At 38.4% G+C, this 16199-nt stretch overlaps 1 protein-coding gene across 1 annotated transcript; it reads right to left on the bottom strand.

Moving 5' to 3' along the window:
- Nucleotides 1-15256: 15256 nt before the first annotated feature.
- Nucleotides 15257-15586, bottom strand: LOC116212126 (precursor of CEP5-like). The gene has a single exon (XM_031546702.1). The coding sequence runs from the start codon at nucleotides 15584-15586 to the stop codon at nucleotides 15257-15259; it is 330 nt and encodes a 109-aa protein (XP_031402562.1).
- Between the last annotated feature and the right edge of the window lie 613 nt (nucleotides 15587-16199).

Genomic DNA, 16199 nt, shown 5'->3' with positions numbered 1-16199 from the left:
CCATTCCAAGGCTTAATGTGGAATCGTCAGACTGAACTGCACAACTCATCTAAGCCGCCCGAGCAGTGCTTTAAAGGTCTCAGATGCACTTTTTAAGTCCTTAGAGGTCCAATCTCGACAAACAGAGATCACAGTGATCTCCGGAGCGCCCAAGCAACTTAGAAAGCAATCTGAGAAATCCAATTTCGGCTTCTTAGGACGTCTTCGGCTCCACATTTGCATTACTGGCTTAAGGGTCAATTGTTCACGTTGTCTGACAATTTATGTCAAAATGATCAATGTGGGATGCAGATACAAGATATGCTGTCATAAGCGGTTAACTTCACTCTAGTCACCTGAAATGAGCAAAACCGACTTCCGAGCCTAAAATAACCACACGAGCATTTCTCATGCAAAATGAGCAATCTTAGGCTCATCGGGATCGTTTTCTTGCGCACATTGTCGATACAACGTTCTTTCGAGTCACGGAACTCGAACACATAACCGATCGACATCCAAGCATTCCCGATTCACCTCCAATCCGTGTGGGACCCACGACATCTTCTTCCCCTTGCCAAAGATAAGAAGAACCACCCCTCTCTTGTCATCTTCTTCATCAAGCCAAGAAGACAACTTGCACTTGTCTTGCATGAAAATATCAAGCCATCATGCAAGATAACACTCCATGACATTAATGCATTTTGGCTCATCTTCATGAAGAACGCATGGAGGAGATTCATCCTCATCTCCATTGAAGAAATTCGGATCCCCCTAATCAAGAGCCCTAATTGCACTTTTCTTCTCGTAATTACACTTAATCTTTGCCTTTATATATCCTTTAAGTCATTAACTAAATCACAAGTTATCACACACCTTCTCTTACATCAACACTTGCTATTTTCATCAAGCAAAAGCTCCCAAAGAGCTCAGCAAAATCGCAGCCCCCTTTGGCTCATCAAACACCAAGCAAGAACATCAAAGACTTAAGTCGGAATCATCCCGGCTTAAATCCAAACTTCACCAAACTTCATATCCCACATGTTTTCGACCCCCTATATCCATTTCCGGGCTTATATTTTAAGTTTGAAGCCGCCAACCCATCGGAACAGCCACCACAGAACCGAACCCAGAAAACGGTCATTTCGGGTAAAAAATGGAAACCCAAGTTTCAAGGCCTTTCGGGTCGGTTTGAGTAGCCAAAACCCATCAAACACCTCCCCACACAACCCTAGCGTGTTAAGGAGTCAAGAAATCCAAGAACAACCCGTTGATTTTAGCCCAGCACGAAGAAACAGCCCGACTGCCCAGTCGGGTCGAAATTTCTGACTGTCTGTGCGGTTTTCTTTCAGATCGGGTCGATCCGAGACCCTTTTCGCCAAACGACCACCACTATCACCTCCAGAGGTGAGTTAGGAGTCGGAAGCCGCTGACCTTGCATCAAAATTCCATCGGGATCCACCGTGGTGAATTCCGACCCGAAAACTGCCCAATCGGGCCAGTTTCCAGGACGCACTCTGTTTTCCGTGATCTTTGCAGGACTATACGGGTCGACCGGTTAACTCTGGGAGCAAATGCCCACCACGGTCACCTAGAGGGGTCCCTTGGCTACCCAGGGCCGCTGACCTTGCCTCAAAATTCCATCGGGAGCCTCCGTGGCGACGTCCGACCCGACTTGTGCCAATCGGGTCTGTTCTGGCCCAGTTGAGTCTGTTTTCTGCTTACTGACCTGACTTTGCTTTTGATTTCCGGAAAATCCACTCGTGTTCTCCTCCCAAAACCACCGCAGGGACGTTAAGCATCCTCTTAGCTTTCCGGAACAGTTGATAACTCTCTGAAAAGCCACCCGAGCAGCCCGAACCGGTCTGTTTTCTCCCGGGTGCCCAGTCGGGTCAGATTACTCCAGACGGGCCTGTTGCTGCCAACCGGGTCTATTCAACGAAAAACAGCTCAAACCCAACCCACCAACGGTCCAACCCAACTTCTAACAGTCCCATCCTGCATCCCGAGACTAGGTATGACCATTCCCGACTTACAGGAGCTAGGACTTTTACGTTTTTGTTGTGTTTATGGAGTTATAAGAGGTTTTAAGCATGATTTTACTTCCGAACTTTAATTTTATCCAATTTCCTTATTACACCATGCATGTTTATCATCGTATCACGTGCTAGCATGTTGGGAAATGTTTAAATCGAAGTCGTGGAAACCATCCCGACCAGGAAAAGCCGAGATACCTCTCGGGTTAACCTCTTGATGAGGTAACCGAGAGCATTCTTGACCTTTTCGGGTCAAGATTGGATTCTTTTGCCCCGATTTAAATTATTTCCCGAGTTTTATGCTTTTACCGCATCCATGGAGCCGGTATTGTTTTATCGATTCCATAAATAACTTCTTTGTACTTGCTTGTATACTTGAATGCGTTTTCCAACTCATTGCGATACCGGCCTTTGTTAAATATGTGTCATTTACCATGTTTAATGTTTGAGCATGCGAGAAATAGTCGAAATTGGGTGAAAGAGAACGCTTGAAACCCGAAACGGGTCAAGGAAACCCATGGCTATTCCTGAGAGGAAAGAGCCGAGAGTTCTTTGACCTCATTTGGGTTAAGAACAGTCTCTTTACCTCGATAAAATTCATTTCTCGGATTTTATGCAAATTGTAAATTTCAATATCATCGTAAACCCCACATGCTATTGTCTGTAACTGGCATATTTACTGCATTCGGCAAAAATTCACAAGCATTAATCCACCAATGGGTTAATTGGGACGCTCACATGATTAAACCCACTTCACACTGATAAAGTTTGCACGAATTGGCCATTAACTGATAACTCGCGTCGATGAGTTGTCAAATGATGTTGGTGCCCTTTTCAAACTTATCAATTTCAAAAACCCAAAATGCGCGATCCGATGTAGCATGGACGTCTGGAAAGGGCTTCTGTGTCTCAACTTGAGTTTTTACCTGATTTCAGGTAACTCAGGTCAACATGCAGAAGATCTTTCTAGATTATTTCCGGGTAGACCGATCGATTCTTTGACTTTCTCGGGGTTCTCACACAACCCTGGACGATCCAGGGAACTGGTCGACACCGGCTACAGGCCGAGGTGGCCCGCACAGCGATGTTTTCCTTTTCTGAAAATAATTTTCAAATAAAGGGCAAAATCATCTTTTCACAATTCAGCGACACCCTTAGGGTTAGCTTGACGGAAACACTACAGTATCAGGATAAGAACGGACTACCTGTTCAGGTGCAGGTTCATCTGCTAAGCCTTTTCTTATCCACTGATGAGTTTCTGTCTTCCTAACATAAACTCGGGTAACTAGAACGGTTATCTTTGTCGCAAAACATGCAAAACGCTGATTAATCTTTCACTCGACCTAACCAAACACTAGATAATGGTTAGGGGAACTCTAGGTTCCAAATCTAGAGTCAAAACACGAGTTTTGGTTAATTCAGTGATAATTCAGTGTCACAATACGGAACAACTGTAAAAGCAATCCACACACACGAGACTTGACTCTATTTGTCAAGTTCTCAAAGCAAAGCCGAATGCAAAACGTTTTGCACGATTGCTTGTTTAGCATATGGCATTTGCTTGCAAAAACACCATTGGGTTAATAAACTTGCTAATCCACGTACATTCGATGAATACAAACACATTGTCTGTTATTTATCTGCTGCCTATTATCTTTCCGCACCTGTTTGCCATGCGGGTCGAGCCTGATCCCTAGGCCTAATAATATTAGGGTTCAACGCCCTAATCATCGATCACATGGTCCAACGCCCTAATCATCACTCACAGGGTCTAACGTCCTATTCAGTGAGAGCGCTTGAATGTCAGTTTATCGATTTTTCCCTAAACTCATGGTGAGTTAGAGCTGAATAATAACCGAATGCGAATCGATTGAGATTCATCACTTTGTAATTATGATTTGATGTATTTTTTGAGAGTTCATTGTGAGGATTTTTATCTTGTACATCCATTATGTAAAAATCTCAATCGGTAAGCAAACGGTCCGAGAGTCGAATCATTCGAATCGGTTTCATGCTTGCCCAAAGGAAAGTAAATCCAAGATCTCGTGGTTCTGGTTCACGCAGGGATTCAACCTCCGTGGTTTGATGAACTGTATCGCAAGATTGTGAACCAATTCCTCGACACACAGATTTACTTCTCTCTCGGCTTCTCAACCGACATCGTTTAATTCATCGAATTTCCAGTGTCAAAACGTGCAAGCCGAGTACAATTTAATCCACGCGATAAATAATAAAACATGCAAGCCTAGCAAATTAGAGTACCGAAAGGGCATGCGAAATATAGGCCCGCACGTAACATGAACCCCCGAACTCGGACTTTTCGGTTCCGCACATGACCAATGCCTTAACAACAACTAGGTGTTCCATACCCCTAGACCCGGGTAATTTATCCACCATCGACCTTCGGGTTGTAAAATGATAAGTGACGATTCCTTCTCTCACGCGTGTCCGTCACGCGTCCACACGGGAAGGTGGACACTCCCAAGTCACGCGATCCAAAAGCGGGCGTGCGGGCCCCAACGAGAGTCCACATTCGGGTCCGTACACTTCCAGCGGTTGAAGTTTGTGCCGTCAAATCGATCGAGTTTCACGAACTCTTGGTTCATCACTTTGAACGCGGTGGTAGCCTCCGTCGCCATCTCAAGATAGTTCTCTTTGATTGTTGGGGAAAATGGGTGGAGACGATCGATCCGGAGGCGATATGGGGTTAACACGATAGGATTCGAGGCGCGAATGACGCTTTCCAAAAAGAACTATTTGCCCCCACACAAAGTTGCTAGAGGGTTAAGGCAAAGGTCCTCCCAGGATACAAAGAAACCTTATGAATTCCTTCAACTAGCAAAATCGAGGAATTCCCTAACTCTCACTCTGATTTCTAGAATTTTTTAAATATAATTTGAGCACTATATCGTCTCTATTTATATGCACTCAATGAACACTATCGAAGAGTTAGAACCCTTCGTATTGGATGTAACTCTTAGATGGAACATCACCCATGGATAAACAATTAATGATCTTACATGAACACTTAGTTAATGTAGACACTTCCATATACATTACTTGTCTTGCACTCAAATGTATCCATTGAATGAATGAACATTCACTTCGTAACCCGAATTCGTCCAAGTACTCATGAATTACACTAAGTGACCCATTAATAAAATTCAATGAATTTGCAATCTATAATTTCCAACACTTATAACCTTGTTCGTGATGGCCTAGACTTTGGAGTGCTCGAATAAGAGGGGCTTCCTTGCCGGAAGGAGGTGACGAATCAACTCTACACCACAAATGGTGACTAGCTCACTCAACAACGTGCGCCACACCGACACTTCGAGGGTGTGATCACCATTATCCTGAATTCTTTTCATTTCAATCTTTTGAGGTCCTCAAGTTCGCCTACTAGCACTCGCCACCTTTTCTTTTCTTTTTTTTCTTTTTTTTTGGGTTAATGAGAGAAGGTGTTGATGCTCATTCATTGTTTTACTTGTAGCATATCCAGAGGGTTTCATGTTGACGGCATTTTTATAATTCCAGGTTTAATTGTGTATGTATATTTTATTACCAAATTAACAGAGTATGAAATTCAGACCATATATGCAAATATGTGGAACTTGAAATGTCTAAAAGAGAAATATATGCCATTTATTATCAAAGAGGGTATAACATAGTAGCTTATGCCCTCGCCTGGATTAACAAGAGGTCCCAATTTCGATACTTATGTAGGACTACCCGTGCCCATTTATTAGATATATTTAAAATTTTTATTTCATTATACAAATTCGGTCATGACCTCCCTTATAACTGGAAAAAATAATGACATTGATTGGCTTAAGCGCCGTACTGTGCCCCAGTACAAAAATGAAAAAAATGGAGCAAAATATGCATGCCAGCCGCCGATATTGAGATATTAGCTTGCTTGAATATATAATCTTATAAATGGTTGTAGTCAACAGCCTGGAAAAACAAGTTTGTTAATATCATTTAAAATAAATTGATAGTAATATGTCTGAATAATTGTTAATTATGAAAAAAGGAATATTTTGTTGTAATGGGATACACATTGGGATACACATTGTTTTGGACAAAAATGATTAAGAACCGAAATCACATAAATACTAAAAGAATATTTTGTATCTTGGTAACGAGCTTTTGGTACCACTTCTTCCAACAACAGTTATTTTGTCTCTCTTTAAGCTAATTTTTTATTCAATCTATTATAGCTGACTCCTTAGGTTTTCTTGCAATGAGAGAGAGTTCCATTCATGCAAAGATTGGTTATCTATATATATATATATATATGGATTAAAAGTAGATGGAAAATTTTATTATTAAAAAAATAGTTATAACAATCGTTAAGAAAAGTGTGTGCAAGATTTATTATTAAATTTGAGAAAAAAAAATAATGATTATATTGTTGAGTTAAAAGGAATAATGGGGTGGAGTCAAGTAGAATTTGAATTCTAAAACTAAATGTCACCTAAGTCTCTTTGAGTCTTTGCATTAAATTTATAATATTTTTATTTAGTGTTTTCTAAAACAAAAAAAAAATTAGGAATGTGTATATCAGAATATGAATTACATTTAAGAGGTATTTAGAGTAGACTCCTTAGATTTTTGCAAGAAGAGGCTCTCATTCATGCAAGGAAAACATGTCACATAATCCTTTTTGGAAAATCTTAAACTCAAGATTGAAAATCTCTTCGAATTTAATCTACACTAAATACATAATTTTTTTTTGTTGCTTGTTTCTAAAACAGAAAACCAAAACATTAGAAAGGTGTACATTATGATTACGTTTATCATATCATGTTTACTTAAGAAAAATAATTATTATGGGATACTTTCGTAACTTAAATGGAATCTCATGACAAAAGTCTAACAATATATCCAATCTATAAATTCAAAAATTTAATTTGCAAAAGCCCAGGCGGACTAGTTTACTCTTATTTCCAGCCTTGAAGGAGTTGCCCTAATGTAACTTCCTCTTCCTTCACATTCCCGTACGTAGTTCTATGCCAAAAATAAATTAGTTAGGAGCTTCATCTTCATCATATTCTTTGACATAGAATATTGGATACTTATAACTCATTCTTTCCTTTGCTTTTTCTTTTCATTAGCAAAGACCGCCTTACCCAAAAACCAAAAATAGCAAGGACCAAATTAAAAATAAATTAGCCTATTCAATTATATTAACCTTTTATCCTAAGGAAAATAATAAATCAACTAATTATCAAACTCAATTAGAATTCGAATATAATCGTGGACATGATTATGCAACAGGGAGTTTTTTCTTTGTGAAATAAAATAACTTATTACATAAGAATAAATCAAAATGTTTGGAAGACAGGAACATGAAAGGATTACAACTGAATAGATCGTTCATTATAAAATGCTTGAAATATATAATAAATATTAGTATATTTCATAAATTACCTATTAACTTATTAATCAATTATGATTGCAGGAATCAAATTTAACATAAATTATAACTGCTTGAAGTTTCTCACGAAACATCGACTATGCTAAATACATTGGTAAAAGTGTAACCTCTCACTACAATCCCAAATATACATATTGTTTAGGGGTTATTATGCCATATATCCCATGGTTTTACCGTTTTCTCAAATCTATCACATGCTTTAAAAATTACACAAAAATGTCTATGGTTTGCATCTTGTTACAAATCTATCATACCGTCAATTTATCCGTTAATGAAACCGTAAGTAGGCTCCAATCCTATCCCATGATTCTAATTTTTTTCAAATATATCCCATGATTTTAATTTTTTTCTCAAATTTATCTCCGGTAAAGATCCACGGTGGTAAGAATGGGTCCACTTACATTTCATGTTGGCAACAACGTTAAATATTGACGGAGAAATTAACACCATTATAGTTTAGAACCAGATGTAAACCATTGACCCTTCTAGATAATTTTTAAACCATATGATAGTTTTGAAAAACGGATGATACGGTGGGTATCTGATGTAATAACCCCCATTGTTTATCATAAAAGGCAAAGAATATTAGAAACCTTGTGATGGATATAAATAAAGCCAGGCAATGAAGTAATTGTAATAAGATGTCCTTTTTTTTTTTGAATTGTCCAAACTTCAATTTACAAACAATTATGTTATCTAAAATAAAGGCTTCGCTAGCTCTTTTAACTAATATAAAAGAAATTTTCTTCCTTTTCTGTTTATTTCTTCGCAGTAATTTTTATTCACCTTTTATTGGAGATGAGAGAAAAAGGGACACATAGACCTTTTATTGTAAAAAGGCCATTTTAGGATTTTCGGAGTCATTATATGGGTGTCTTTGGGAGGATCAAATTGTGGACTTTCACCCTTACCGAAAAAAATAAGTGTGGAGTTTGACACTTTTATATTTAGAACTGATATTGATATAAAATAAAATTTAAATGCATAATGAATAAGTATAATTAATTTGTAGTTATTATATTTCAAGAGAACATTAATTGATGAAGAGTTTTTCTTTTTTTGCTAACTCATTCAAATTTTATTAATAGATGTGATCTTATAAGCTGAATATCAAAGGTTTATAAAAGAATCAGAAACAACCACAAATAAGGAGAAGTACAATGAGACATTTACAAAAGAGATACAAGACAATCCCCACAACCATGTAATAAAATCCGAGGGCCTATCAACACTCAATTTGGCTAAACAGTCCATAAAACCATTGGATTCTTTAGAAAAGTATTGGTACCGAACCAAAGTGAAGTGCATAACAGACAACTAAATGTCCAAGATTATGCTCCGATATTTCCATGGTGAGCCAATAGCTTTAGTTATCCAGGATAAAGCAATCTTGGAATTTGGCTCGATGATGAGAGAGGAACCAAAACTAAAAATACACTTGGAGGTTAGAAGAGTTATGCTTAGAGAGAGATGATCAGTAGATAGAAGGCTTAATCTACATATAAGGTTACATAGGTGCGGTTAAGGAATAAAACTAAAAATACACTTCGAGGGATATCAAAGAATGTTTTCCTAAGTCTAAAGGGTATTTAGGAAACGCAGACTAATACAATAGTGCCGTTAGGACCGTCAGTAGGCAAATTTTGTTACTGTTGTACTATCAGGAATGACAGAGACAAATTAGTAGCATTGCGAATATCATCTATTTATATGCCTTGATTCTCTCTAATTATTCAGTATGACTTTTTTTTTTCCAAGTGAACATTTCAGCGCGACTCTATACTCTCAACAGCTAGTCTCACGTGGAAACTAGAATTCTTTATAGTTTTGCTTGATCTAAATGAATCTTGCATACGTTGGAGGGCTTAATTATAATGTGTGAATGTTATCCTCGTTGAGTGAAGTCCTTTCGAGTGCAGCTATTTTAAGTTTGACAAATGGTAAAGGAACTGATTTAGAAGTGTTGGAAATTATAGTTTGCAAATTCATTGGATTTTATTAATGGGTCACGTAGTGTGATTCATGAGTACTTGGACGAATTCGGGTTAAAAAGAGAAGGTTCATTTATTTAATGGATATATTTGAGTGCAAGACAAGTAATGTATATGGAAGTGACCATTCATGGGTGATGTTACATCTAAGAGTTACGTCCAATACGAAGGGCTCTGACTCTTCAATAGTGTCCATTCATGGGTGATATTTCATCCAAGAGTTATGTCCAATACGAAGGGTTCTAACTCTTCGATAGTGTCCATTCATGGGTGATGTTTCATCTAAGAGTTACGTCCAATACGAAGGGTTTTGACTCTTCGATAGTGTCCATTGAGTGCATATAAATAGAGAGGCTATAGTGCTCAAATGATTAATCACAAATTCCAGAAATTAGAGTGCGAGTTAGAAAATTCCTCGATTTTGCTAATTGAAGGAATTCATAAGGTTTCGTTGTATCCCGAGAGAACCTTTGCCTTAACACTCTAGCAACTAAAGTGTGGGGGTAAATAGTTCTCTTTGGAAAGCGTCTTTCGCGCCTTAAATCCTATCGTGTTAACCCCACATCGCCTCTGGATTGATCGTCTCCACACATTTCACCAACAATCAAAGAGAACTATTGAAGATGGTGATAGAGGCTACCACCGCGTTCAAAGTGATGAACCAATTCACATGTCGTGGACACATCCTTAACACTTTGTCCGATCGACTATACGATCTCTACATGTCGATGCAGTCCCCGATGGAGATATGGAAAGCTCTTGAGGAGAAATACAATACCGAGCGACAAGGTACCGATAAATTTTTAATGATGAAGTATTTCGAATTCAAAATACTCGATAGTGTCCCTATCATGGATCAAGTCCATGAACTACAAATCCTTGTAAGCAGGTTTCGTGACCTGAAAGTTATTATTCCGGAATCGCTACAAGTCAGGGCTAGTATCTCTAAGTTACCCTCGTCTTGGAACGATTACCGGAAGAAACTCCTGCATATGGCGGAGGACTTCACTGTGGAGAAAATACTTAGGCATTTGCGTATTGAAGAGGAAACTCGAAGCGCAATGCGATGTATCTTTCCCAAGGTTCTAAGGTCAACCATGTGAGTGAGTACAAGAACTCTCGGAAAGGCAAGCGAAAGGCTACGTCCGAGACCGAGGACACGCAAGACAAGAAGAGAAAGTCTCTCAATTGCTATCATTGCAATAAGAAAGGGCACTACATTAAGGATTGTAAACTTCTCAAAAAAGAGAAAGATGCCACAATTTCCAAAGCCAATATGGTTGAGGACATGAACTTAGTGGCCATGGTTATAGGAGGAATCGAGAGCTTGGAGATTGGTATGATTACCGAACTCAACATAGCCATGACCGATGAGTCCTATAATTGGTGGCTCGACTCCGGAGCTACTGTCCATGTGTGTAACGACCGGCAACAATTCAAGAGCTATGAACCAGTGGCAAACCGTGAGGTACTTATGGGCAACCATCAATCGGTCAAGGTGCTCTGTCAAGGGACAGTGGAACTCAACCTTACATCCGGGAAGAAATTGATCTTAATCAATGTGTTGCATGTTCCTGATGTAAGAAAGAATTTACTGTTCGCGAGTCTTTTGTGCAACAAAGGGTTCAATGTTATATTAGAATCCAATAAGTTAGTCTTGCTTAAGGGTGATATGTATTTGGGAAAGGGATATTGTAGCGAGGGCATGTTCAAGTTGAGCATTGATATGAATAAAGCTAATTCTTTTGTTTATATTGTTGAATCTTATCCTTTATGGCATGCGCATTTAGCACATTTTAATTTTAAAACTTTACAATATATGCAAAAGAATGGTTACATCAATCTAAGTGATGATAAACTTGTGGATAAATGTGAAATTTGTGTTCAATAAAAAATTACCAAGAAACCGTTTCTTAAAAAATGTGAAAGAAATTCACAAGTGTTAGATTTGATCCATTCGGATGTTTGTGAATTAAATGGAATTCTAACAAGAGGTGGAAAACAATATTTTATCATTTTTATTGATGACTTCTCAAGATTTACTTATGTGTATCTCATGAGGAGTAAAGACGAGGCTTTTGGTATGTTTAAACGTTTTAAGAATAAGGTTGAGAATTTGTTTAACAAGAAAATCAAAGTGCTTCGTAGTGATAGAGGTCGTAAATACTTTTCCAATATATTTGATATATTTTGTGAGGAACAAGGTGTGGTACATGAGTGTTCCGCGCCGTATACTCCGCAATAAAATGGTTTGGCGGAAAGAAAGAACCGTACCTTAGTGGATATGGTTAACTCGATGTTGTTAAATACTAAACTTCCATATAACCTATGGGGTGAAGCATTATTGATTGCGTTTCATATCCTTAATAGGATACCATCGAGAAAATTCAAGGTATCTCCATATGAGTTATGGAAGGGTCGGAAGCCAAACTTAGATTATTTCAAAGTGTGGGGGTGTTTGGCTTACTATAGAGTTCCCGACCAACAGAGAACAAAATTAGGACCAAGAGCCATTAAGGATGTATTCGTTGGATATGCCCAACATTCTAAAACTTATCGTGTTCTTAACTTAGTGTCAAATACGATAATTGAAACGAGAGAAGTTGTATTCATTGAGAGTAAGTCTTCGACGATTCAGTGGATTCGGAACAAGAATATGAACCAATGATCTCAAGTGATCAAAACAAGAGACGTCTTTGTGACAATAAGGATACGGAGCCGAGGAAAAGTCAAAGAGTGAGAAAAGAAAAAGACTTTGGTCCTGATTTCATATCCTCGCAATCTCTAGCATATCTCGTTGAGGGAGATAGAGAATCCGTAATTAGGAAGATCCCCATAATGCTTAATGTGGAAGATGATCCACAAACCTATGGTGAAGCCATGGCTTCTAGGGATGCAGCATTTTGGAAAGAGGCGATCAATGATGAAATGGATTCAATATTGTTCAACAATACTTGGGTTCTAGTTAATCTTCCTCAAGGATCGAAGCCTATCGGGTGTAAATGGGTGTTTAAAAGGAAGAATAACCCAACCGGGGGTTCTCCGACTTTTAAGGCTAGATTGGTGGCAAAAGGATTTAGACAAAATAAAGGCCTAGATTATTTTGACACCTATGCATCGGTGGCTAGGATGACTTCCATTCGAGTCCATATGGCACTTGCATTTATCCATAAGTTACATGTGCATCAAATGGATGTTAAGATGGCCTTTTTGAATGGTGATCTCGAAGAGGAAGTCTACATGGAGCAACCGGAAGGCTTTGTGCTTCTCGGGAATGAACATAAGGTGTGTAAATTGATCAAGTCATTATATGGCTTGAAATAAGTGCCTAAACAGTGGCATGAGAAATTTCACTCGGTTATTTTGTCATATGGTTTTTCGCATAATTGTGCGGATAAGTGTATTTACACTAAATTCACTGATAGGTACGGTGTAATTATTTGTCTCTATGTGGACGATTTGTTGATCTTTGGGACGAATTTGGAAGGTGTTCATGAGACCAAAGAGTATCTAACCTCGAATTTTAAAATGAAAGATCTCAACAAGGTAGATATAATCCTAGGTATAAAGGTGCAAAAGCATGAAAGGGGCTTTGCACTAAGCCAATCTCACTACATCGAGAAAGTATTGGAGAAGTTCAAACACTTGAATATCAAGGATTCAAATACTCTATTCGATCTGAACTTCAAGTTAAGTGATAATAACGGCAGGGCTATAGCGCAATTAGAGTACGCTAACGCAATTGGAAGTCTAATGTATGCAATGCATTGCACTAGACCCGATATCGCATTTGTTGTGTGCAAATTGGCAAGATTTACAAGTTGTCCTAGTATCGATCATTGGAAAGGAATTTGTAGGATTCTTGGTTATCTTAGGAAGACAAAAAATTTGGGATTATTCTATGGTGATTATCCCGCGGTACTAGAAGGTTATTCATATGCAAGTTGGATTACGAGTCTAAGTGACAATAAGTCCACATCGGGATGGATTTTTACGATTGGAGGTGGAGCCATTAATTGAGCCTCCAAGAAACAAACTTGTATCTCACATTCAACCATGGAGGCTGAATTTATAGCCTTGGCGGCTGCCGGCAAGGAAGCGGAATGACTAAGAGATCTCTTACTAGATATAAAGTTGTGGCCACAACGTAGGTTCGCCATTTCTATATATTGTGATAGTGAATCCACCATGTCTCGAGCGTATAATAAGGTGTATAATGGAAAGTCTAGACATATAAGTTTGAGACATGAGTATGTGAGACAATTGATTGGGGACAGTGTGATAACTGTTACCTATGTTAGGTCAATTGACAATTTAGCGGACCCATTGACGAAAGGTTTGTCAAGAAATTTGGTTAAGAGTACCACCGCTAAGATGGGTTTAAAACCATTCTAATCGCGTCATTAATAATGGGAACCCTACCTCATTCTAGCCAAAACTTAGTTTTGAGGTTCAAAGGGTAATAATAAGTTATCGAATGACACCGTGTACTAAGAATTAGGACTTAGTGCTTGAGTTTTAGGAGGATGAGTTTTACTCTTAATGAATGGACATTAGTTGTCATGAAATCCACCTATATGGACATAAAGTGGTGCCGTTTCAACGAGAGTTTTCTTTATGGTTTCTCTCGTATATGTTCATGAAACGGGATGAGCACAAGACCATAACTGTGCTAAAGCAAATAAAACTCTTACTCGAATACTTTACAATTATGTGTGCGATTTTTCCGGTATTGACTTTTAGAGTGATGGTTCAAGCGACTAGCCACCAATCACTTTGTTGATACTTTGAGAGTTTGCACTAAGGGAGGGTTCAATCTGCGGACACCACTTCTTTATGCATGATCGTTGTGTACTAGTGTTCTGGAATTAGCAATCTAGTGGGGGATTGTTGGAAATTATAGTTTGCAAATTCATTGGATTTTATTAATGGGTCACTTAGTGTGATTCATGAGTATTTGAACAAATTCGGGTTACGAAGAGAAGGTTCATTTATTTAATGGATACATTTGAGTGCAAGACAAGTAATGTATATGGAAGTGACCATTCATGGGTGATGTTCCATCTAAGATTTACGTCCAATACGAAGGGTTCTGACTTTTCGATAGTGTCCATTCATGGGTGATGTTTCATCCAAGAGTTACGTCCAATACGAAGAGTTCTGACTCTTCGATAGTGTCCATTCATGGGTGATGTTTCATCTAAGAGTTACGTCAAATATGAAGAGTTCTGACTCTTCGATAGTGTCCATTGAGTGCGCATAAATAGAGAGGCTATAGTGCTCAAATGATTAATCACAAATTCCAAAAATTAGAGTGAGAGTTAGGAAATTCTTCGATTTTGCTATTGAAGGAATTCATAAGGCTTCGTTGTATTCCGGGAGAACTTTTGCCTTAACCCTCTAGCAACTAAAGTGTGGGGGCAAATAGTTCTCTTTGAAAAGTGTATTTCGCATCTCGAATCATATCGTGTTAACCCCACATCGCCTCCGGATCGATCGTCTTCACACATTTCACCAACAAGAAGATATGGCGCAGACTAACGTTTGGGAAATATAAACCTGAGTGTGACCTCTGAACTCAATAATTAATAACAAAACAAAACGTTGGTCTTTTTTCTTTTTTTTTTCTTTTCATCTTACCATATTGGAAAACAATCAATCAAACTTCGAATGCCATTACATGAATCTAAAACAAGAGAAACCTACATCCACAATAGATTAAAAGACATACGTGGGCCGACAATAAAACAAAGGACATGCAAGGATACGTACGAAGGGTTACAGTAATTAGATCCTAAAATAAAATGAACCTAATTATGAGTCGAATGCCCGATTCCAGGACTGTGACCGGGAGCAGTTGGCCTGAAGTCATCCATGCTCCGACTCGGCGGAGGAGGAGGTGTTGACATTGTGGCCGCCGCATTAGGTGAGGGAAGTGTTGGTGTAGTGACCACGGCGGCAGCGTTGGAGCTATTATCGTGCAAGTTCTTGTACGATTTACTGTCAGGATAATAGTGATTCGAGGATTGTTTTTGATGCATCGCCAGTCTCATCTGCCTTCCCTGTATCATTTGAACCTGCAGGGACATAACAAGGAGGAGAGAGAGCCAAGCCAAGAGATGCATTGCTCGAGCCGCCATTTGAGAGAAAGAGAGGGAGTATAGAAAGGTGAGAAGGAGAGAGATGCCTTGACTGAACTTCCCCAGACTTTGGGGAGTATTTATGGAGAATATCAGCCGCAGAGTTTGAGATTCGTTTTGTAAAAAAATTATTTGTTTTGTACGCCAGTCACTTTTTCATAGGGGTTAGGGTATCAGTGTCTACTGTAGAACTTGTGGGCTGATTGAAACGAGAATAACTTGAAACTGTCACTAATTTTATAGTAAGAAAGAATCAATAAAATTATTTCAATTAAAAATAATTATGATAGTTGATTGAGTAAAATATTCACTCAACGTTTTTATAATCTGACTGGTGCTCCTTCGGCCCATGAAATAAGGTAGGACTAATGAAAATTTTCTTTTTTATTTCAAAAAGATCAGTCTGTTCAAGAAAAAAAAACAATAGTCATATGAACAAAAGATTAATTTTAAATTGTGGAAGTTGCTTGTGTTCTCGAGCTATCAACCAGAATTCTATTGAGTGGCCTATTTTTTATATTAAATATGAGGTGTTTCCACTCTATATTTTTAAATTAACCGTTGCATCAACATCATTTTAGCGTTGGTCACAATTTCTTTCAATGTGTTTCAA

Source organism: Punica granatum, chromosome 6 (genome assembly GCF_007655135.1).
Source record: "Punica granatum isolate Tunisia-2019 chromosome 6, ASM765513v2, whole genome shotgun sequence".
Taxonomy (NCBI): Eukaryota; Viridiplantae; Streptophyta; class Magnoliopsida; order Myrtales; family Lythraceae; genus Punica; species Punica granatum.
The sequence above is the reverse complement of the archived record's forward strand: the minus strand, read 5'-3'. Positions and strand labels throughout refer to the sequence as shown.

Excerpts from the sequence above, each read along its gene's own strand:
- LOC116212126 (XM_031546702.1), bottom strand. The coding sequence starts at position 15,586 with ATGGCGGCTCGAGCAATGCATCTCTTGGCTTGGCTCTCTCTCCTCCTT.